This window comes from Phyllopteryx taeniolatus, chromosome 19 (assembly GCF_024500385.1).
Source record: "Phyllopteryx taeniolatus isolate TA_2022b chromosome 19, UOR_Ptae_1.2, whole genome shotgun sequence".
In the NCBI taxonomy this organism is placed as follows: domain Eukaryota; kingdom Metazoa; phylum Chordata; class Actinopteri; order Syngnathiformes; family Syngnathidae; genus Phyllopteryx; species Phyllopteryx taeniolatus.
The window spans coordinates 12,253,014-12,277,173 of NC_084520.1; the positions used below are offsets into that span (position 1 = coordinate 12,253,014).

A 24,160-nucleotide genomic window follows, 5' to 3' on the forward strand; every position below is an offset into this window, starting at 1 on the left:
TTACCGATGTATTTATATCCATGGAAGCTGAAGCTTTGCTGTCAAAGAGAACACACAGTGCTTGACAGTGGAGCATTATTCAATTGTGTTTTTAAAAAAACAGACGCATGGTTAGACACATGAAAATCCAAGCACTTGTAAGGCACACTACGTGTAGGGCTGAAAGCAGCTTTAGTCTTTACACACATAAGCTAAAATAAGCCCGATGGCAGACGCCTGCTTTCAGCCGCTATGTTAATGCCATTTATACGGTGGCTCAATGTGAAGAATGTATTTGCGGTAAACTGGATGGATTGCCATGTTTAGAGTTGACAGGCAGGACAGTTTTTAAAAAGTTTCACAAGCGACTAATATATTTCCATCACATCTCGTTGAGGCATTAGGTTGGGTCAGTGAGGGAAATTGAGAAGGAACAGCGCTCAATAATGAGAGAGGTATCTGAGGTGAGCGCGTGTCTATGTAGAAATGCCAAATATACCACATCTTGGAGAGATCAACCTTAAAGATGCACAGGCAGGCTGTGACCCTGTTTATGCCGGCCAGTGTGTTCATATTAACACATAAACTAAAAGAATACTGGCATGCTTAACATGAGATACAAGGAAGGTTTACATCTTTATTCCTAAAAGTTAGTTGCTGTTGATCAAGGTGAGCGAGCAGGGTTATTAGAGTTTGTTGATTTGATTACTGTTTGGCTATACAGCGGCCCAACGGACAAGGAGACATGACTCAACGTCAAATGACATAGGGCAGCACGACAAACATGTCAGGGCAGACATTGTGGGGCAATGACATCACTTTTAAGGAGAAAGGCGGTGGAGGGCAGGCGATATTCAACACAAGTTTTCCAACCTGGGCTTCAGAACGGATAGTTTCAGTGAGATGTTTTTCCTGGAAGCAAGTTGTAAACACCGGTTGAGGGAGGAGGAGGAAACAGAGGGTAATGAGGAGAGAGGGATTAAGTTCAAGTAGGTGAGAAGAGCGGCGTTTGCATCTGCCAGCGGTCAAGTGTTCAATCTCTCTGGGTATTACCGAGTGACATCAGGGGCGATGGTGGGTCGAGCGTTCTTCATGATGGCCTGGATCCAGTTGCGGCGGATTCCGGAGGTCATGGCTGAAAGCGTGCACGCGCCTTCTTTACACTGACAACAGAATGGACATGGCTGACAAATGAATGACAAGGAGGACGCAACAAATTCAACTGAGACTGTTAATGAAATCACATTGCAGTGTCGTCTTCATGCACTTGTAACACGGTATGTAATGCAAACTTCATTTGTACGTCATGCACATTACATTCAATGTAATCCAGTATAATGCAAATTAACACCACATGGCTGTGCTGTGTAAACTAGATGTGGAGTTGTCAAACGTTTTGGATTTGGTGACCCCCTACAGAGGAGAATTTCTTTCCAGGGACTCCCTCATAATTACAATACCAATAAACATACGATAACTATCATGTGTACTCCTGAAGACCATAGGAAGTTTTTTTGTTTCAATTTACATACTCAAATTTCATCAGCTTCGCAGGTTTAGCACCATTTGACATATTTAAATCTTTATCCATTGGCTAGAAATGCTGCAGGAAGTGATTCACGAGTAAAGCAATTGATGCAGGGATGACAGATTTACATAATACTGGTATGTCACAATCATAGAGTTTTCAATTGGCCCAGAATTAAGCTAGGGAGGGGTAATTGATTCAGTATGTTTGTTTTATTGGCACGTCGGTCCCCACAGGTATGCGCTTAAAAAATATGCCAATTTATTGCAAATCATTTCGGCCAAAGTACGGACCACCAAGAAGAACCTTTGCAGCTTTCGAAGAACCATCCATTTTCTATACCTCTTTTCCTCATCAGGGTTGCTGACTTTGAGGTGAGAGGCGGATACACCCTGGACTGCTGGCCAGTCAATCAGGCAAAAGGCGCACATAGGCAAACTTACACACATGGAAAATTTTGAGTCTTTGAATGTGGGAGGAAGTTGTAGTACCCAGACAAAAACCCACAGAAGCACAGGGAGGATGTACAAACTCCACAAGACCTGAGCCAAGATTAGAACCCAGAAGCTCTCTACTGTGAGTCAGACATGCTTTGGTGAACTCAAGATGTGCCCAACCCTTTATTTGACACTTATTTAGCAAATACATTGGACCATGCAGGGCTCTAGCATCACGATCACCAGTAACCTGATTACAGTTTACAATGGGTGTGAAACAGCTGCTGTGTGGGTTACAGTGTGGCGCTATTAGATGTCCCACGCAAGCTCTAGATGATAATTCCTTAATGTCCAAGAGTGGGAAAATTCACATTGGACATCACATAATGTGGAGCAACTGGGGCTTTAGTGATTTTTTTCAGAGAAACTTCACAAAATTCTGAGGGGGAACAGGGAGTCAGTAAGCAATCTCTTAGTAGCAATAGAGACACTGTCGTATATAGCCCGTGGTCCTACTATTACTTTTGATATGATTCGAAGGACTATTATCAAGGCAATCAACACAACCTTACCTGTACCCCTTTGTCCAACTAAACCATTTGCATTGGCAGCTGGCTATTTTTTGACAGTGCTAAATAACTTATAACTAATAACTAAAGAATAAAAATTGTTGACTGAATGCGCTGTGTGCGTCTGCTTCCAATAAATCATACCCAATTTCAAGACTATGCATTGCTCAGGCCTGCTCATGCAATAGAAATATCTGGATGAATAATACAACTATTTTCATAGCAAGACCAACTGGTTATGTTGAGGCGCAAAATATAAAGTGGTGCGTTGAGATAGTGACCCGATTTATGAGCTTTTTGAGATAAGAGCTGTCAATTGGCCGTTATTTTTTTATTTTATTTTTTGCTTTGACTTGTGAGCAAAAACTTGATACCGGCTATACGACTCAACTCACTTCACATCAAGCACCACTTTGGCAGATAGTCAACAATACTTCTGCCACTTCCAGTTTAAGTTTACTATCAAACAAAGAAAATTACATGTGTACTTAAAAAAAATTTCCTTGAAGTCTGCTCGCTTAATGCTAACATATAAAGGGAAATGCCATAGATGCGCTAACGAATAACTTCGCATCCCTTTAGCCAAGGGATATTTGAACACAAATGGTGGAGCAACACATGTAGAAAGGTAATATAACAATACTCAGGCATATATTCTTTATCCTCTATGAAGAACAACTAATATGCGACTTACTGAGGTGGCCAAGAAGCGCACTCCAGAGAAGTAGCACAAAAGAAAAATGCGGCAATTGGGAAATATGATTTGAGATACCAGTGCTTTAAGTTACGAGAATGGTCACAAAACAAATCAAACTTATCTCAAGGTACCATTATACTTAATTGACAGTTAAGCAATTACAAGGGTTGCATTCATAGTAACTCAGCTTATACCACATGGAATGATATTGACAGCCTAAATCACCGTTTATTCAGGAATGTCATGTCAAATTTCACTTGCAAGAGACAATATAATTGTGTATTAAAAGAAAAGAGCAGGAAACTAAGACACTCTTCCAACTGATGCAGTCTTGGCTTCACTTCCTGTGCCATGAGAGTATAAACCTCAGTAACTTCGAGCGGTAACTGTTTAATTTTCAAAAAGACCAACATACAGCAGTGAACTTCAATTCCTACATTAACATGTGAAATGTCAGACTGAATTCTACAGTGCAGCCTCTTTCAGCCTCGCTGTGGTGAGGAATTGTGGATATAAATACTGGAGTTATTCATTTCTTGACACCAAACCCATGTTGTTCTTCGCCAAAGACATGACGATCCCCTTGACTACTCTATTTTTGACATCCGCCAAAAAATAGCCAAGGAAGATCGTCAAAGTAAATGTAAACAAAAGGTAATGAACTCATTGCTAGTGTTCTCAAATAGGCTGAAATAAAATACTGTCATAAAGAGGATACTATAGACATTCCATATGTCATACTATATACGGCCAAAGAGCTTAAAATGTTTAACAGCCAAGAAGAGAACATCCTATAGTAGACATGTTATACTGTATAACGATTATGTAGGATGAGGGGAGTACGTGGGTTCACAGAGGCAAGCGAAGGCTAGTAACGACTGAGGCGGATTTAGACTGTGATGTCATACAGAGATGACAAGTCAAGTGGCATCCTTCATGACAGACAAAGAATCACTTCAAAAAGAGAAACAGCAAAACCTGATACCTTAAGTTGCACCACATGGCGTCTAAAAGTTGTTTATAGACTGGCAACAGACAGCAGAGCTAACCGAGTCGACAATGCGCTCAATCCTTACTGGTGATAAATGACGCGACACAATTGATGTCGTGAATCGACACTGACCAGGATTTGGAAGCCATAATTCCTTTGGACTGGGAACTCTTTCACATCATAACAAGTGGAAAGATCGATATCACCGTCCAGTTCTGAAGCCTGGAAAAAGCATAACATAAATGCACAACATGTACAATTTGAAATGTATGTGAGACATATTTAAAGACTTCTTACCTCCTCAGCTATTGAGTCCTTGTAGTACCGCAGACTCTGATCTGTGAGAACAAACCAGTGTTTCTTCCACTGTAAGCGGGGGGGAAACAGTTACGTGACTTCAGCATTTAGCTATGCATATAAATGATGTAGTGGTGGAGACACAGATGTCATGACACGATGACACGATGATTACCATTCCGTCTTCGTACAGCTTGGTCATCCATCCTTTTTTGAAGTTCAGCAGATCAGGCTGCAGTAAAGATGGAGTCATTTAATAAATACCATCTGGTCGAAATCCCAATGGCCATTAATTCTGTTGTGGGTTACGGTTAGTGCAACAAGACCCCTTGTTTGTGTGACACAGGCAAATGCAATTGACTTTACACTAAACTGCTTTAATCCGTGTGCAACATTCAGTTCACCGCCTTTGCCAAGCCAGCAGATCTGCCAAAAGGTGACGACAGGTGACTGACTGTTGCATAAACTGCTACACACCAAAAACCAAGCTATAACTTAAAAACACGCACGTCCAAACTAAGCCTATGTCTGTGCAATCTACGGTACCTTGGTTTTGTTTAGCTTCATCAGGTGCGGAGTCACCGTCTGGCAGAGAGTCATTGTCACACTTAATTGCCTTCACTTCATGTGTTGACAATCCGCTGCTCTCCCTCTACCCCGGGGGGAACACAACGCTCGACTGCGACTGCCTCTGTGTCGGCTATTTATAAAACACCAGTAGCGGTGGCGGCAGTGCTGTCAGTGTGTGGGAGTGAGCGGGTGGGTGGGTGGGGTTCCTGGCAGCTGCAACTCAATCGCAGAGACCAACCACAGTGATTACCGGTAGTCTCCGAGCAGACCCGGGATCAGTAGCTGACGTGCAAGAGTCGGGTCTCAGGAGTACACCTTTGCAACCTTAAGCAGCTTGGCGGTGAACACTTTATAATCACTTTATAATAATAAAAATAAAATGTGTCGGATGATACTTCACAATCATACTAGAACTTTTAATTGTCCCAACGCTAAGGTAAGGAAAATTCATGCTGGGAAGTCAGATGTTTGTTTTATTGCCGTGCTGTTCCCCATATGTTTATTTTACTTGAAACGATATGACAATTTTTTTTCATTAGAGCTTTTTATGACCACCAACACATATTGTCATGCTTCTTTATCCAACAATAATGTCAACAGTATATTTTGGTCTGTTGATCTGCTGACAACACATGATCTGTTAAAGCTGTCATCCCAATCACCTTGTCCTTCACCCTTGGCACACTTCCAGGGATTAACAAAATATGCCAACCAGGCCATTTAACAGTCTTTTGACAGCAAGAAATGTGCAATCTATTTTTTATTCTATTGTCTTGGTCTAACCCTCAGTGTCATAAATCTACCATTTTTCATTGTTTAAGCAAGACAGACATCAGGCCACATTCACTTGCCATAGTGGATCCAGATGGCTCAGGTCATGTACAATTAATGTTTTCTTCATTTACTTTACATGAAAACAGTGTATCCCACTGGTTTAACTGCGTATACTTGGGAAGCGCTGCAGGAACTCACCGTCATTGAGGACTCTGTGGCTCTGCGGTCAAGTGATTTGGCTCTTCTTAAGTTTGCAAAAGTGGAGGTGGACACATCCGGGACTGAGCGGTCTTTTCCTGTATCCAATGATGTCATGTCCTACAACATCATACACACACAGAATGATCCCTCAGGGAGGTCAGTGCATCACAATCCAAATAAATAAACCACTCGGTAAAAATATTTTGAACATTTCAGTACATGTTTGTCTGCCAGATAGCGTCTCTCACTGCGGCCTTGTCGCTGGACATTATTGACGTTTGATGACAGCTCACTAGAGCTGCTAGTGTCCATGCGCTCCACATTTGGACTCTCCTCAAATCTTCCGATTACTTGCGAACGCCTGAGAAAGAGAGAAGACCATTTCTCTGATCAGTAAAAATAAAAAACACAACACTTACAGTATGTTAAATACAATAACCATCCGTTGTTAAAAGTCTTACATTCCAACAAAGTTCTGCATGAAAAATACATTGATTACCATGCTGGCAGAATTGCTATTAAAAAGTAAGAATGTTTATAAAAAAATGAAAGGACCATAAGGAAATTTGAGCCAAAAATCTGTGCCCATGATCAACAGAGTTTAAACTTGTGTACAAAAAGTGTTGCTACATTTATACACAGTGACAATTTGACTGGTGAAATCATTTGACTCAAAGCCCCTTTCATGGAAAACAATGTGCAACTTAATGAGGTCTCTCCCCAAGAGATGAACCTGAAGATACATCAAAGGGTATATTGTTAAATTGTATGCTGCAGTTAAATTTAAAGGAATGAAATGTCTAGGATGGCGAATCTAACAATTTGCAGAAGTAGCAGTAATGACAACTTAGAGCGGGATTACCTTGAGAAAATCGGTTAATGTGTGAATGTTGCATCAGAAAAGAGAAGAAACCAATGTACCAGCACAAGTGTGATTACAGTAACATGAGCATGTGTATTAAAATCATAGTGTTCGTGTGTGCTCCCAGGCAGAGAAGAGATGAAATGATAGAAAGCAGGAATCAACGGTGACCAGCAGGGAACAGCATTGGGACAGAGGTGGAGGGGTTGGTTGAGCATGAGCTCAACAGAGCTCTGTTCAGAAGCCCCTGGAAAAGATCAAAACAACAAAACCAGCTAGCAAAGGCAGCAAGAGTGAAAGGGCCCACAGCAAAGAAAATAACATCTGCACTTAACGCCCCAAATCATTCAGGACACAGCGAGTACAACCCTGGGTAGAGCTAAGATAGTATATAAATGCTGTCGTACTACTTTAAACTACTTTAAACCAGTGATTGCCAAGCATTGTGCCCATGAGAGATTGTTTAGTGTGCCATGGGAAATGATTTAAAAAAACAAAAAACAAATTCAAAGTTCTCCGTGTGTCTTTCATCAATTCCTGTGAATATATCATCTTTGTGTTCAAATAGATAGCACAGATTTGCTACTGAGTAATTTACATTTGGGAGTAAACAGACAAGATTTCAGTATATGTATCTTTATACTTTTTGCTACATTTTTTGGGTGTTGGTCTGTGAGATTTCCGTAATGTAAAATATGTGCTTTGGTTAATAAAGGTTGGGAAACACTGCTTTATATTACTTGACATGCTGTTTGTTTTTGTACCAAATCATTAAAGTCCTGGTAAAGCAACAATAAATGTCTTCTAAATTTGAAATACTATAAAGAGTGTTGTTAATAACCCTAACAATTTTTAACAATTTGGCAAGTATATAAAATGAGGATTCAAAATTATGAAAAGTCAAAGCATTCTGTCCACTGTCAAACGCTGTGGGCATGGCCATTGAACATGTTGAAACCATGCCGTGCGCAACAGTTAACTGTCTATCAAATACGGCTTCTATGTTACTGTGTCAAGCATCTTTTATTATTCCTAAACATAACTACATGACTGGGTTGCGAAAATATATCCACAAAAAGCTTCTGGTGGCTGGAATATATCCCGCTAGGCTTTTCACGCAGTGACAATATGGCGCTCTAACGTGGCCACACCAAACGGAAGAACTGGTCCACACAATGGCTGTCAAGTCGGACTCCCCCACCCACACACTGACTGCCAAGGCTGATCAGTCGTGGCGACTCTGGGACCCAGGAGACCAAAATATTGCTTGCGCTCTCACCAGGACGATGTCTGGGAGACATCTCCAGAAAAGGTGACAACCAATTCACCCAGAAGTCGCTGATATAGTCCTATAAACAGTATATTCTTGAGACAAATAGAACGTATATCGTGTGCTAAAGTGCGTGTTTTTTCAAATACGGAGATGGAAAGTAAATATCGATTGATCGCCTACAGAGGTGAGACATCGGTTTCCAGATGTAATTTACTAATGCAAACAGAGGCTTAACAACAGCTCGCACTTCAGACAAAACCGTTTACACTTTTAGCGAATGGAATGGGCAATTAATCAAATTGTAATCATGATTTAAATTTGGGCTAATCACAATTATAAAAACATAATCGAAGAAAAACGAGGAATGTGCAGCAGGTGCAGTGGTTGTTGTGCGCAGGTGCAGCTGTAGCTTGCTGCCCACCGCCCAGTTGAGAGTTCGACGGCAGAAGAAAATAATTTACCATCGAACTCTCACATGGGTGGCGCGTCCCCAAGCTTCAGTGGCGGCGGCCTGAGCACGGACACCAGCAGTCCTCCACAATGAGGAAAACACTGTTCAGCCATAAAATCCAAAATAGTTGGGCGATCGTTCTGATATTGAAGTGGGCATTAGTAGAGATCTCCATACATTTTGGTGATGATTAATGGCAGTATGATGATTGCACATAAAGCAACGTTAAGCCTTTTCTATATAAGTGAGCATATGGAGCGCAAAATGCTTTAACATCACATGCTTTAACAGTTTTGTGACATAAAGCTATGTTAAGCTTTTTCTCTATAGTGAGCGTGTAGAAGAGTATCCAAAAGGTCTCCAATGAACTCGAACGTGCCATGCCACCCAAAAACAATAAAAAATAAAAATCAGGAAACCTGATAAGAACAGTTTAACGCTAGATCTATACAAGTGAGTATTACTACTATAGTTCTCAGTCTTTCCACATGTATAATCGTTTTAGAAAGAAATCTCTGAATTCACTTCACAGGGTCTTTAATGATTTGTTGCCATCGTTGTCTCATATTTGTGATGTAAGATGCCATGCAAAGACTGGCATCCGTCTGCTCTCACCTGCGCTCCTCTCCAAACAGCCGCGCCACCTCTTCACGCCCAGGACTCCGTGCGCGCGCTCTGAGCTCTTGTCGCTTTTTCTCAGAATGAAAGGCTTCGTGGTAAGTCATCCTGCGAGCTCGTGGCACGTCTGAAAGTGCTGCATACTGCCTGCCTGAATGACCCACTCTACTTCCTGTACTATTCACACTAGTGCTGTTCCCTCCACCTCCACTGTGACCCTCCCAGGTGGGTGTAGCACCGCTGGGTTCAGAGTCCAGTGAGCTCTGGGAGGAACTGATGGTGGAGTAGCTGGGGGACGCAAGGGTTCCTGAGGAGGGAGCATAGGAGGAAATTGGGGGTTCGAGGTCAGAATTGTACCTGGGACTGGGAGCTCCTAAAGAACAGGAGGATGTTGAAGAGGACAGGGGTAGATGCTGGGGTGGCTGCAGTGCTTGGGAATGCTGTGCAGGTTTTGGAGAGGGCTCAGACTTAGTCTTCTCCAGGGAAAAGTAACCACTCTCCACGCGTACTTTGCGCCCAGTGCTCATAGTGCCACCGTCTGTAATACAAATAATATAGTTTTTGTGTTTTTCCTCATCGAACATTTTGTACACAAATGTTGGAGACTGTGAATGCAAGGCTTCTCAAACTTACAGGGGAGAAATTCTGAATTTTGAGGAGGAAAAAAAAAAAAAACATCACAAAGTTTTTTGAATGAAACTAATCTTTACTAGAAAACACAAGACTGCTGGGGTCATAAACTCTAATCTTAAAGAAATAAAATTGTATTTTTCCAAGATAGTCGTAATTTATTAAAGTCAAAGTTCAAACAGTCATTCTAACAACTTAATTTCAAAAATACAAACTTTTCATAGCAAGGCTTTTATTCAAGAAAAAACAACTTTTCTCCAAAAATAAAGAAACAAAATCTATGCTGTCAAAAAAAAAATAATAATTTTTTTTTAAATATTTGTTTTACCAGTATGTGTTACGTCACAATCATGTTAGAGCTTTAAATTGGTCCAAAGCTAATTTTGGAATTGGGACCCCAGTTTGACATGAAGGGCATCAATCCTAACCATCTTGAGTCGGGATAGTGGAGTCTGGTTGGCTCTGGCCCAGTTGGCTGAGACAGGAGGCGCTGCGGCTACAGGGGATGGTGGCCCGACTCCAGCGGTTCTCCTCCTGCCACAAAGTGGCGCGGCTCATTGGGACACGCTCGGCGCTGGCGATGCTGCTGGGCAGACATGGGATGCTGCCGCCACTGCTGCTGCTGCTGGTCACCGTCACCTTGGCGGGGCCCGGTTCCTGGATCGGGGTTTGGGATGGAAGGAGTGGGAGGGAGGAGGAGAGGACAAAATGGGAGGCAAGGTCACAACGAGACTAGAGAAAAAAGGAAAAAAAACAGAAGTGAAAAATGCTATGAATGAAGACAACATTAGAAATAAACGTCATCTATAGTACTACAATAAGAAAAACATTGCCATCATGCAGATGAACAGATTAAAATTCCTTTGGTGACATTCTTAATAAAAGCAACTATAAAGACGAAAATACTGAGATACATGTCATGATGGCTTTATCTATTGAGCAAGCGAGAGGCGGCAGTGTTACCTCTAAGGCACATAAACAGGTTTCTGGAGTCTGGAACATGCTACTTTTGGTACAGTAAATTTTGTTCTTGTTAAGCCGTTTGCCTTTGGCAACGGATTTGGAAGTGGGAAGCGCACAAATTCCTCGCGGCTCATGAAAGCGACTCTCCTCCGAGGAGTACTGTACGTCAACAACGTCACCCTGACCAAGCACACCAGCGTGATATGTTTTGATAAAATCTCAAACTTTCAAACATTTTCAAGCTTTTTTTATATTTACAACAACTTTGTACTGTGCTGTGTGTTTCAGACCACAAAAAAACCTACAAAACAATAATTTTTTACTGTACAGTAATACGGGTGCATAGGGTCTCAAAAAAACTAAAACAAAAAAAAAAGCTTCACTGTAACGGAAAATCGGCTATATCAGATGACACCCCCCCCCCGCCCCTATCGAGGTTAGGTATGTCTAAATATGGTCAAGTTGATATTTTTTCAAAATTGATATTGCCTTGTCTCCACATCATATGTTATTTTTATGCATTATTAACCAAATTGTGTTGCGAATAGCTTGAGAAGAACTCTATTAACTCTCTTGAACACTTGGTCTGTGCAGTGTCAAAAAAAATACTCCAGTCTCTTCTTCACGCCACAGAAGACAGTGGTATTAATGTCTCCTCAAAATTGAAAGTCTGGGTGTTATTTTAGACAATAAGTGAAAATATTGATACTACAAACATTTGGATAAGCAGGTTTTGTTAAAAATGGGTAGCTGCAATGCTTCAGCGCAGAAGGAATCCTCAGGTAAATTGGCGTGCAGATTCCTTTACGCCGATTACACTGCTTAGTCATCTTATTTTATTTATTGCATCATTCATGGCTCTTAGGCCTTTGAAAAAAAGTAAGATGATGTATCCACAGTCCTTTGCTTTTGTGAAGTATTAAAGGCTTTCTGTTTGTTCGGGTGGGAGGTCAACGTGAGTGCAGCTTTTGATGTGGACGACCGCATCGCAGGCATCGCGTCCTACCATTTTAATCAATGACAGCGTATTAACTTCAATCAGCGATTGAACATGATTTCAGGGTGGTGTTTCTTTGATGTTGGTGTGCCACAGTGCATAGCAATATCAGCTAGCAACTTGAACAATGCAGTGTTCAGTGACGCACGCAAGATGGTGTTTTTCTTTTTTAAATTTCCTGAAAAGTAGTGAGTTTGGAGATGCGAGGATTCCTGCCCGACAGTAACAATATGTTATTTGCCTTTTGGAACAAATTATTTTCATTAAGGATCACTGGATGGAGCTGAAACAGAAAAAGGGTCTCCCACGTAACTTTTCACAAACTGTGGAAATATACAAAACTTCATTAAGAGCCATAGAAGAACAGCAAAACCTCTGATTGATTAACTGATTGGAGGTTGGTCCGACTGCCCAAATAAGTGTACAGATTGTAATCACCATGGCATTCAAAGTTTTGACATCACAAGTAAATGATAGAAGTCCCCTTCATGTAAAGTATTTAGAAGACAAAGATTTAGAATTGAAGCGGCTCGACAACTATTAGCCCCATTGTTTTCCATCACCACCAACATGCAGTTGTTCCAATTGAGGATTTCCATGCTAAGAGAAGGAAAATTAATGTCCAGTAGCCTTGATCTTGATAGAGAGTAAAATAGATAATCTATTTCTGCATTTTTAGAGGTGAAGCAGTATAGAAAGTTCGGCTGAACTAAACTCACTGGGTGTCCATTCATGTCCTTTGTGGAAAAACACTGGATTGTAGTTACTCCACCCTGCCAATCAAAGAAAACTTTCATTGTTAAATATAAGCTATGTGGTGTTGAATAAAATTACCATTTTTTGAAAAAGGTTAGCACCACTGTCTTCTTTATGTCTATTTTACAAAGTGTCAAAGACGTGGAGATTACCCACACTTTGTTGTGTCATTTAACTTAAGAGTGACAAACCAGAAGGCAAATGTGCTGTTACATGTGGTGTAATGCTCAAGTCCCGTGGGACACTCGGTACACTTCACAATGTTTCCATTGCAAATTCTATCAATCTCCACAAATTGTGCATGACTCATAACACTGTGCAATTACTGCAACTTGTCATTTTCCCACAATTTCGATCCTCTTATGTGTCCCTGTCTCAAACGCCTACGTACTCACTTCCTTGTTTACAAATGCTGACGTGATAACTCACGTACTGACAAAAATCACTGTTAGGATCTTTTGGTAATCCTGATCCTTTTCTATGGTGTTAGATAATACTTTTTTGCAACTTTTTAGAAAGTCTGCTGCAAATTCAGGCTTTCTAGGGCAACAACAATCCTTAAAACAGTCCATGAAATCTCGGAAGACTGCACAGTGTCACCACTTTCTCTCTGCAAATGAGTTGTTATGTCAGTAAACTCAGCCTAATTTATGGCATCATCATTAGGGGAACCAGACAATGGACCTGAGAGGGAACTTTGTGGGCACCCACTACAGACTGAAGACACAGTATTGCATTGTGGGTGGACTGAAAACCCTTTACACTGTGTAATACTGCAGCATAGGCCACTTTTATCGTACCGATATAGGATAGAAGTAAAGGAAGCATAATTGTTCTTCCACCCAGATATGTATATATATACTACAGTCTGCCTGGAACACAATGGAAGAACATAACTGCTGTCTTCTTTCTTTAACAGTGACCAATGTGAGCAAGGTTAAACTTTTTTTTTTTTTTTTTTTTTTTTTTAAAGAACAATATTTGAAACACCTTACCTGGTGAGTGGGTCTATCAACCTTTCGCTTCTTCTTCTGATTCTGCTTGTTTGTTCTGGGGTACACACTCAGAGCCTCATGCCATCTGTGAACATTGAAGAGAGTACATTTCATGTTCCTGTAACATTAAACTGACAGTCAAATGCCCTTCACTGCTGCTGCTGGACATGTACTCACCAAGACAACACTTAATTCAGCCTCAAAATGCACCATAAAGCTGGTAAACCTGACCGTATGCAGAATTACCAATAGAAAATAGCAATGTGCATTTGAGTCCTCAATGACAAACAGTCTAAAGAAGCCACCAGAGGGCAGAATAGTTTTAGTAGGAAAGGAAATTACACATTGGTCTAATCTTTTAAACTTGGCCCATAACACTGCACTGCTCACCTGAACCAGTTCTTACAAACAGTATATCAGGTTGTCAGCCACAATCCTACTTACCCGTTAATAATTTCTTTACACTCAGCCCGAATGAAGTGCTCCTTTTCAGGGGTTAGGATGCACAAGGAGTTCTTCTGACTGGTCCTGCACTCGCCATCGATGACATCGGAGCACTGGTTCATATTGATTGTACCCTGAGGAAGAGTACTGGGCTGGAAGACACAACAGAAGGACATGTAGGAAGAGCGAGAGAGGGCGGAAACTCAATTGAACAGACGCATATCCAGCCACATAATTTTCTCACATAATCCGCCCAAACATCAACATGGTGCCAGAATTTGCACGGCAGACATCAACAGTCTGTGCAGAGCAACATGTTCCTCTGAGAGCATTTACAAGCCAGTCGATTCCAAATCCGTAAATATGATTTTTGATGACCTCAGAATGACCAAAATACACAAACTTCAAATTATTAGGGTAAAGTAAGCTTTGTGACATTTTTCTTTTTAATGTTGATTTTTTTTTTAAATAGTTGTTGAATAAAGTAACATGCGTAATGCAAAGCAGAACAAGCGTTCTTTGAACAACATTTGGGTTCTGCCATCACGACACTACACATACGGAAAAAATTAGAGCACGCAACCACTGTAGTGTTTTGGTGTCTTTAAGTACCAGCCACAAATGATAAATTACAGCCCTCTGTGCACTGGCGTATGAGCGCGAGACAAGATTAAAAGGCATCACACTCAACTTGGCCGGTGACCCAATAAATCATATTCACGAAACTTATTTGTGCAGCGTTACCGTGCCATGACAGTACCAGAGCAATTAAATCCCGTGGATAGCCTCTGATGTGGATGGAGAAGTCAATACTTGATGTTAATCCACCCTGAGGGCGGGTGACTAGCTGCGTTGAAATGTGTCCCTGTAAAATGTCACGTTCAACGCTGAAGCTCTTTCACGTTATATACTGGGTTAAACTGCTGATGTAGTGACATTCAAGTACAGTAATCCACCGCATATTAACAGTTCATCATTGACAAATTCAACTCTCTTTTTTTTTTTTTTAACCTATCCTTGTTTTAAGATGAATTTTTGTCCTATGCTAAGATGCCACAACATGGTTGTGGCCTGGGTTGTTAGTGGAATTCCTTCAGAGTCTTCACCGCATGGGTACGTTTTTACTTTACTGAAATCAAATCATCTGTAGGGTATTTCTTTTTAAGGGTAGTGCTGTAAAAATGATATCAAAATGTTTAGGAATCACAGTTTGTGGTATATTTACATTTTTTTTTTGTCACAGGCCACATTGTACTTCTAATATGACTGATAAATGAATCATCATATTATAACATATACACAACAAATTGATAGATAATATTAAAATATGAATTCATGGAAAACGGTTTGTTCAGCTATTGTTCAATTCATATTAAAAAGGTGTCAGGTCACACAATACATAGACGCCATCAAAAGTGAAAAAGTTTGGTACAGATTTGAGCAAGAAAAGAAGTAGATGCATATGATGCTTTAGTGGATCTGGCCCCCCGGCCTTAAATTTGACACCAGCGGTTTAAACTGTTCGAATAACCAGTCACTACAAAAGAAAAATCAAGAGGGGGTGGGGGGTGTTCAATTACTCCTGTTTTTTTGCTCTTCGTGGCAGGGCCCAATACAGTGTCCCAATACAGCCAATAGCAGGGGATTACTTTAAAGAGGAAGAATCTAGGCAGAATGGTGTGCCAGTCAAGGAGTGCCACGGTGGGGGCAAACGCTTGTGCCCATGGATTAAAACTCAATGAAGGGCCCTCGACAGGGTGAGGGGTCGACGCCACAGCTGTGCTTGACAGGTAGACTGACAAACAGACCCTGGGACAGCTGGGCGAGGGCCTGGTGGGCCTGCTTCAGATCGCAAAGGAGAAACTTGCGTCAGCTTGACCTGAGAGCCCCGTCACTCTCAGACTTGGCGAGAGGCGAGAGCTTTGGCGACTGAGAGAAGGGGAAGTGGCGAGGCGGATTAAGGATCTCTAGCTGGTGGTCAATGGGATCCCGGGAAATAAATGGTTTAGTGGACTGACTGTTGACTGTTTGGCCCCATCTGTCTGTATAAACAAATCGAGCGTACACTGCTCATGCAAGCCTTGTCCTTGATTTTGAGTCAAACAGGATTTTTTTTTAAAAGTTCTAATTCTGGGAACAGTTCTTAAAGCATCTTAAGCACTGAGATTTTAATTCACATCACAATCACAAGTAAATCAAGAACCGATTACAGTTCAATACCAACAATTCCACCAATAAGGCTGCTGCATTAATAAGATGGCTGTGTAGCGGTTACAGTTCATATTTGTAATAGTGGGTTTGTGAGGAACGCAGCACGAGACTCCACTCACACGTGTGGACCCTCCCAGCACAATATAGACCCAACCCTATTTTGGTCCAGCCAGGGCCACAGTAGCCCCCAGACCAAGCCCCCTTGAACCTACAACTCTGTCACCTATCCCAGACCCTGTCCCCTCTCTCTGGGCAATGTCCGACCACAATGGGCTCTTTGTGCAACGGCGCCAGTTCACATAATGTGGGACTGTAAGCCACTACAGTCCATAGAAGCTCTCCTACCCGTAACCATCACACAAGGAAATGATGGAGAGACAACAGATTTTGGGATCAGTGCATGGAAATTGGGAATACAACACAGATTTCTGTTGAAGTCAAACAATAGTGGAAAATACTGACTCGTGAGTCACTAAGCAAGTGCGATTAAGTATCTCATTCTTCCTTGTGACACAGCCAAGAACTAAAGTGTCTACTTACATTGGCAGCTGGCTTAATATTTTCTTACATTTTTGGGTTGTGAAGCACATTTTCATCCTGTGCATCAACATTTTGTTTAGACAGACCCATTTGTAGTCCTGAAAAACATGTGGATAATCTCATTCAGTTAAAAAAAGATAGCATGAGAGAACAAAATGGAATGTGACCTGTGATTGAGTCACAGACATCACATCTTTTTCACGACATTCTTTCTAAATCAGACGCACGCTTCCTGCACAAATATTGCTCACTGCCCGGGTTATTTGGTTACAAACACCTGTAAAATGATTGTAAACATCTGTCTGGTATTAGGTGTCAATTGTCGGCCAACTTTGAGCTTGACATATTGAAATGCTACTCCTTCACTCTGTATTAGAGTCTTTTGCAAGGCATGTAACAACAGGACTCCTCGAACAAGTTCCAAAGTCAGCACCCAGCACCCACAGTCACTCATCTTTGTTCTAAAAGACATGCAGTGTGAAGTAACGATGATGAGCTGGCACTGCATCATCCTGACTCACGAATATGGCAAGCAGTCAGGTCTCTTGGTGGGTCCAACATCCTGCTCATTACGGATAACAGAAAATGTGCAATAAAACTTTCCTTAGCAACCTGGGACAATAGAGGTAAACACATTTTTTAGATACAAGTGAACTCACAAGCTGCTGCGGGGGGGATTGTCCTCAGGTGCCAGATAACTGGAGTCACCTCTAAAGTTGCTAGGCCAAGCCTCCCTCTAACAGTCCCCGTATCCAAACAGACATTTAAAGTAATGTGAATAAGCACCTTCATTTGATAGGCGAGCTGTGAACAAGGTTATGATAGTGCATTTCCTTTGACAGCAGTATTATGACAAATGTAAACATGTCCCCGCTGTGATTTACAATATTATGCTGTCTCATAGTGGATGTTAGAGATCTTCACACAGTCGTCCTGTCATTGTCACAAACATTCAGTGCATGTATCTGCTCCAGCCATGGTTACATAGCCACAATGACATCAAATGGGCAGCTGCAAACTCACTTCACACATTTCCAAGCAGGTAATTCAGAGAACGTGGGAAGCCAGAGTGTTGTTCCTCATATGGCAAATAGCGAGAGGAGTGTGGGTGGTTTCACGCGGCCTGTTATGAGCCCAACATCGTCAGAGATGGGGATGCAGAGGAGGAGGAAGAGGAGGGAAGTGTTGGAGGATGAAGAGTCCATCATCACAATTTCCAAAATTGCTGTTGTTTAAAAAATTGCATTCCAACCCAGATGAACCCCAGTAAAATAGATGTACTGTATAGTTAGATGTGTGTGGGCCAAAGCAAACACACCCTATTAAAAGTGCAAGCTTTGGTCACGGGATTTATGTAATGTCTATAAATGATACATGCATCATCAGTTGACTGTGAGAAATCATTTAAGATGGTGACAGATTGGCTGGGAAATGGACCTAAACAGGTGCTACACTGAACTCGTGTCATGTGGCCTGTTCACGCTCACGTCTTAGCAGAATTAGTCAAAGTGGGTGTGCGCTTTCCCAGACTGATAACATTTCTCTTGTGCTGTCCAGCTCTTATTAATACAACAACAATGTATTTCTTTTCACAGCCTTGCTTATCAGGTCACCCTTTCTACCAAGCATTCAGTGCTCATCCAGAATCAAGTGTGGTTAAACGCAAGGAATGACATAATCGCACATTCATCTGGCACAACAGCCAACAATTTGATTTGGGAAAGCTTGTAGGTTACAGCGGTACCACAACAACAAATTATCCGGCAAGCATCTGTTTAAAGATAGTGTCTTGTATTACTCGTCTGCTGTTCCTTTTACTATGCAATTGTTACCACGCCTTCCTTCAGACCAATACCAACAGGTGGTCCCTGTCCAGAAAACCAGGGCTGGAGCTACAGTCTATCTCCCTGAGCCTGAGGGGAACTGAGAATTCGCCTGAACATTAATGGCCATTGTAAAAAGTTGCCCTACAATACATTTTACTTGCCATTTATATTCCAGTTGTAAAGCCTCTTCGGGGTTATGCATTTTAATCTTCTGGTCTCTCGAGTTTCCCAGGTGGAATCAGCAGTCTACGCAAACGAGATACATCTGATCCAGTTTTCTTCTCCAGTGTAGCCAATTACAGTATTTTCTTAAAGTACTGTGACTCACTGACAGAGCAGTAAATATTAAAATTGTAACCCTGAGGATGACTCCAGAACAACCATCAGAACCACTTACTGTGACTCACTGACGTAGCAGTAACTATTTGAATCGTAGCTCTGAAGACAACTCCAGAACCACCATCAAATTCACTCTTCACTGCAACTAACGCAACCACCCACAGCATCCCACATTGCTCTGTCATATTTAAAAGTAGGCCAAGGTTAGAAACAAACAATTTTTTGTTGAGGCTCTTTGCCAAGCTACAGATAATCATTTCTGAGTCTCTTATATCTTATATTCTTGCTACATTCATACTTGCTTCATATGAAAAATCAGGATTAAAACCAAAGCTGAACTTTAGTTTCCAATAATATCATGGCTACAAGGCCCTGGGCTGAACAGATGGTTGGACTGGCTGAGGTGAAGGGTTTAAGGTCAGTCAATACACCTGTCGCAACTCGAAAAGACATTTTGCTGCAGCTGCTGCGCCTGCGGTCCGTTTTGAGACATCAGTAGCAGGCTGGGTTACAACTGGACCTCAATTCAACCAAGAAATCTTAGGGAAACGAAATAAGCAATCTAAAGCGAGAAACAGTGCAGTCCAGTGCAGGGTTGTCCAGTTTGTTTTCATCGCAGGCTACATTGTAGTTTTGGTTGCCCTCAGGGGGCCGGTTATGACAGTGTAAACACATAAGCAGGCACGTACGCAGACATTTTTGGGGGCAGGTGCTCAAGCCAAAAAGAGGACGCTCATTGCCAAAATTATTCATAAATTTAAAAAAACAACAGCATATATTTAACTTACTTCTCTTAAAACAATCAACAAAGTCAATTATATAACTATCAACAAAGGAGTTGAAGGGAAGCAAGCTGCAGTGGTTATAAAAAAATAATAATAAAAAATAAAAAAACTTTACACACCCTTGTTCAAATGGGAGATTTTGTGAATTACTATGCTTTATTATTATACGCTAAAAACCACAATGGTACTGTGTTAATTAATTAATTAATTAATTAATTTATTTATTTTTTTAAAACATCTGACGAAACGTCTATTAGGCAGAATTTGAGCTGCATGGTGTTTATTTACAGGCTAGGCTGGTGGCTAGAGAGTAAGGCAGGTACAGTTATTTTCCCTTACCAAATATGTTCTGTATAAAAACTATAATCTGCGCATCATATTACATACTGTAATTGCCCCTGCATTTGGTTACTATAATTTTTATGGCTATTTTTGAACAGAAATCCAGGAAAAAAAAATAGCGGCAATCTTTCACAGTAGGCCTTAAGTTTGACACCTGTGTCTTAGGGTAAAGACATACCCAATCAAACGTAAGAGTCACTATTTTGGTAATATAAAGCGGTACAGAAGATGGAAGGATGGATTATAGTCATAAACCAAAAGACAACAATTTCAAGGGGGATCATAGTGATTGTATCAATAGCTACAATTTTTCTTACCTCGTGGCCTACAGCTACCCCACCTTCACACACACCCACACGCCTGTCTACCCCACTGTTTTATAAATCCCTTTCTCAGTGCTTGCTAACCCCTCACTCCGGCACTTTAAATAAAACTTTTTCTTAGCATTCTAGTCTAGTTTTGAAGCTAAACAGGCTCTGGAGAAAGCGAGAGGGAGAAGTTGCACAAGGTTGCGGGCTGCTTTCTCCGACACCAAAGATTTATTGGCCAGAGCAAACTAGAATGAAAGACGGACATACAAGAGGCTGGCAGGGAGCGAGAGCGAGAGTGAGCAGACAATGATGGGAAAGTGAACCAGAGGGAGTAATGGGATAAGCAAAGGTGACGGCTATGTCAGCTAGAGTCGTGGTCGCTGGCTTTAGCCAAAGCCTTGTGGGGCTGCATGATGAATAGCTTGGGAGGAAAAAAAAAAAAAATGAAGCACGAAGAATCTGGAAAACTCTACCATCAAACCCGCAAAGAACCTAATTAAGTACATACGAAAAGTTTTGAGTGTTTAAATCATACAATAATGCTGAAGGGATTTACTTTCCAACCTTTTCATGACGAACATTATATCGAAAACTTTGGGTTGCTCACTACAAATGGTTCCCTGACTCACGATTCCGACATTAAAAATGACACAGCTTCATGCTGTGAAATAAACTGAGCCACGTCAATAGAATAAATTGATGCATTGTCTGTGTCGAGTGTACATAAGCTTTGGTGGGATCATTTGTAACGCGGGCCTGTCATTAGGTTGCATGGCAGTTCCGCAGAGCCTGATGATTACAAGCCGTAAAGCAGACTATTCCCATGGTTTTGTGCCCTTGTGCGATGCGAACACTGACCCCACTGTAATCTATGGTTGTTTACATTCCAGCAGATCGGTTACTACCGGATTCACAAGGAAGGAAGGGCAAGGGTTAAAGAAGCACAATCCCCTCTGCAAAGCCAGCGGATGCTTCACCCACACGACCCGCACACACATGCAGACTAACTAACCCAGCGATAATGATTCAATATGGATTGCATACATGGTCTTGTCAAGGTAAACGTCAAATACATGCTTTTCATCTGCTTTTCTTCCAATTGTTTTCATTTAACGCTACAATAATCTTACAGTCTATTCAACAACTCACTAGTTGACTTCCACACTTGACTTCCATCGCCGTTGTAAGCTATGAGAGGAAGACTGAAGTGACTTTAAGACTTTAAGTGTCCCTTGGTGGTCGGTCTCCACTAATTCCCTGGATGGAAAGTCTGGAAGCAACGCCTGACATCCTACAAACTCAGTCCCAGTCCAACATAAGACAAAAGCCAATCAAAAGAGGCCGCATTGTTAAACTCCTCAGGATACAGAGGGAAGAGAGTCCATGCAATGTTTAAGCATACCACAGGGCTTACAATTCTGAATGTAAACACTCGTTAGGGCTGCATAGGCTTGTGTCTGCAAGATTTGGAGGAGAAAGCAGAATGGTGTGTCTCAAATTAACGAAGAATGCACAAAATGAGAATAGGAAGTTTCCAAAAACTCCAATCTTTGACAGTGCTACAGGGCAGAGGTCCACGATTTTGAATTCCAGTAAACAAAAGGAAATTAATGGAGCTGTCATGAAGTGAGCAGGACTTCAACAGCAAAAACGTCATGAGAACATGTGGAGAATAATAAGGGATGTGTCAGTTGGAATACATGTTTAGCTAGCTGCTTCTACTATTGTAAACCTTTTTATTTGAAAACAATGTTTGGATTAGGAGTTGAACAATTTAAGATTTTTTGGTAGTCGACTATAATGTGATGAAAGTGTATTCGAAGTCGATTAGTCAATGGCATCTTTGATATTTTTCAGCACAATACAGCGGTCCCCAACCTTTTTTTCCACCCCAGAGCAATTTCACGCAAGGACGTATTTCGACGCACCTCAAGCCAGCCTGACTGCTATTCTCTTCCACAATCATCTTATTTTTGAACTCTGACCCACGCAGATGTATGCAGACTGTCACCTTGTTGGTCGGAAATTTCATCGCGCCACAGCGTGTGACAGTCCGGCAACGGCAGCAGACAAGCGAGTCGTAAATCCTCTGTAAATTGGCCGATTGGAAGATGAGGTGCCCAAAAACAGCCGATTAGCGATGAGTCAACTTCAAGCATTATACGTTGATGCATCGACTGGTCGATTAATTGGTTCAACCCCCAAGTTGAAATGTGTTTGACATTAGGAATGCAGACAATTCCAAATTAACCAGAATTTGGTACATAATCCAGCAAGACAAGTCAATATTGTACCTCCTTCCATATACGTGTTAACTGGACGAAAGTGCAGTCAGTGGCAGAAAATCATTACATAAGCAATGTACAGCGGTTATTAGAGTGTGGGTGTTGATCATTTGCCCTAATCCTGGCATAACTGAAGCTGGCCTGGAGGGTTCTTAACACCCACCTGAAAAGTCCTCAGCACCACATAACCAATTTACGCAACTTTTTTATTTTTTATAAAATGTACCTTGAAGGGTTTGAATGGTTTAATCATTAAACTGTGTAGATTTAAGATATGTTAAAGGGATAAAAAGTCTTAGTAAAACCACAGAGTAATATTGGACAGATGAACATACACTACTTCTTGCTGTGGTGTGTTACTGATTAGTGGCAGTGGTTAACACGCTACTCCAAATTCTCCTACAAGTGTTCAAGATCTGACAGTGAAGACACGGCAACATCATTAACTTGATTCATTTACTCCATTAATAAAGTCATTGACAATCTCGTTGTTGAGCATTGAAACATCTGCATTCTATTTGATTGTTACGATTTATTAGTTTCATATTCCAACCTATCGCCACCCATATTGTATGCTTCTGCATGACACCTCATTGATGGAAAGGAGCACAACAAGTCGGCTCAAGACTGAAGTTCCTGAACCCTGTTCACAGCACCTGTTCGTGACACGACCTATGCTGTCAAGCGCCCTTGATCACAGGTGCACCTCACACAAAAACACCTGCAAGTCAGCACAAAATATGACTGTGTCCCACCCTGCCTTGCACACAACAGCCACTTTTCAAAAGTGACATTTTGAAGCATGACAATTTAAGTAAAAAGGCATTCCATTTCATCAAGTTGAAAATTTGAACGCTGCCAACGCATTTACTTTTACTCTTTAAACAAACATGAAAAGCAGGAGTCAAGGTTTGGTTCATACTTGATTGATAGACCCTGAACCAGTTGCTCAAAGCAGCTTAATCAGCAATCATGTTTGCGTCCATGTGCCAATTCTGTTTACGCCGTGTTGTGGGAAAAAAGAATTAGAGAACACCCGAAACCAAAGCTTGAAGACAAAGTTCCTTGCGCTTTTTATTATCTTTTCAAAGATCTTACACAATTCGACATGCAGCTTCTCGAATGTCTGACCAAGGAGGTTTCAGACAGATTTGTATACCTTCCTACATGTAAATAGTTCAGACCAATAAACAATGCAAAAGCGGACAATAGGTCGGATGGAAAAAAAGCATGATAGGATTCAAGGGAAGTCTGAAGGGGGAAAAGAATCGTCAGTTTCACACTTTCACTGGAGTCATGCTTGAATAATTGAAGTAGTCCCAAGTGTTGGGATTCACTAATGAAGGTACAAAAACGCACTGAAATCAGTCAGACATACAAACGCAGTACACAAATGTGCATGGCTGCTGTTTCCTGTCAGTCGCAGAAGAACTTAAAACAAGCTCTAATGATGCTGCCAGAGCGTTTTGTTCTCCTCTGCTCTGTTTTG

The 24,160-nt window shown here is 41.4% G+C and overlaps 1 protein-coding gene across 12 annotated transcripts in view; it reads right to left on the minus strand.

Moving 5' to 3' along the window:
• si:ch73-103b11.2 (centrosome-associated protein CEP250) overlaps positions 1 to 24,160 on the minus strand; it is a 47,835-nt gene that overhangs the window by 13,506 nt on the left and 10,169 nt on the right. For 6 of the 12 annotated variants that reach the window (XR_009785583.1, XR_009785584.1, XM_061755224.1 and 3 more), the window contains 12 exons: positions 14,033 to 14,184; positions 13,589 to 13,673; positions 12,557 to 12,610; positions 10,306 to 10,609; positions 9,245 to 9,785; positions 6,263 to 6,404; positions 6,041 to 6,160; positions 4,674 to 4,730; positions 4,499 to 4,567; positions 4,334 to 4,423; positions 1,033 to 1,142; positions 853 to 891 (listed from right to left, as the gene is read on the minus strand). Coding sequence is in view for 10 of the 12 variants with exons in the window: in XM_061755224.1 (XP_061611208.1) it covers positions 853 to 891; positions 1,033 to 1,142; positions 4,334 to 4,423; positions 4,499 to 4,567; positions 4,674 to 4,730; positions 6,041 to 6,160; positions 6,263 to 6,404; positions 9,245 to 9,785; positions 10,306 to 10,609; positions 12,557 to 12,610; positions 13,589 to 13,673; positions 14,033 to 14,184 (1,763 nt within the window). In the remaining 2 variants the exon portion in view is untranslated. The remainder of the gene's footprint in view (positions 1 to 852; positions 892 to 1,032; positions 1,143 to 4,333; positions 4,424 to 4,498; positions 4,568 to 4,673; positions 4,731 to 6,040; positions 6,161 to 6,262; positions 6,405 to 9,244; positions 9,786 to 10,305; positions 10,610 to 12,556; positions 12,611 to 13,588; positions 13,674 to 14,032; positions 14,185 to 24,160) is intronic. The other 6 variants (XM_061755220.1, XM_061755221.1, XM_061755227.1 and 3 more) reach the window with 6 other exon arrangements.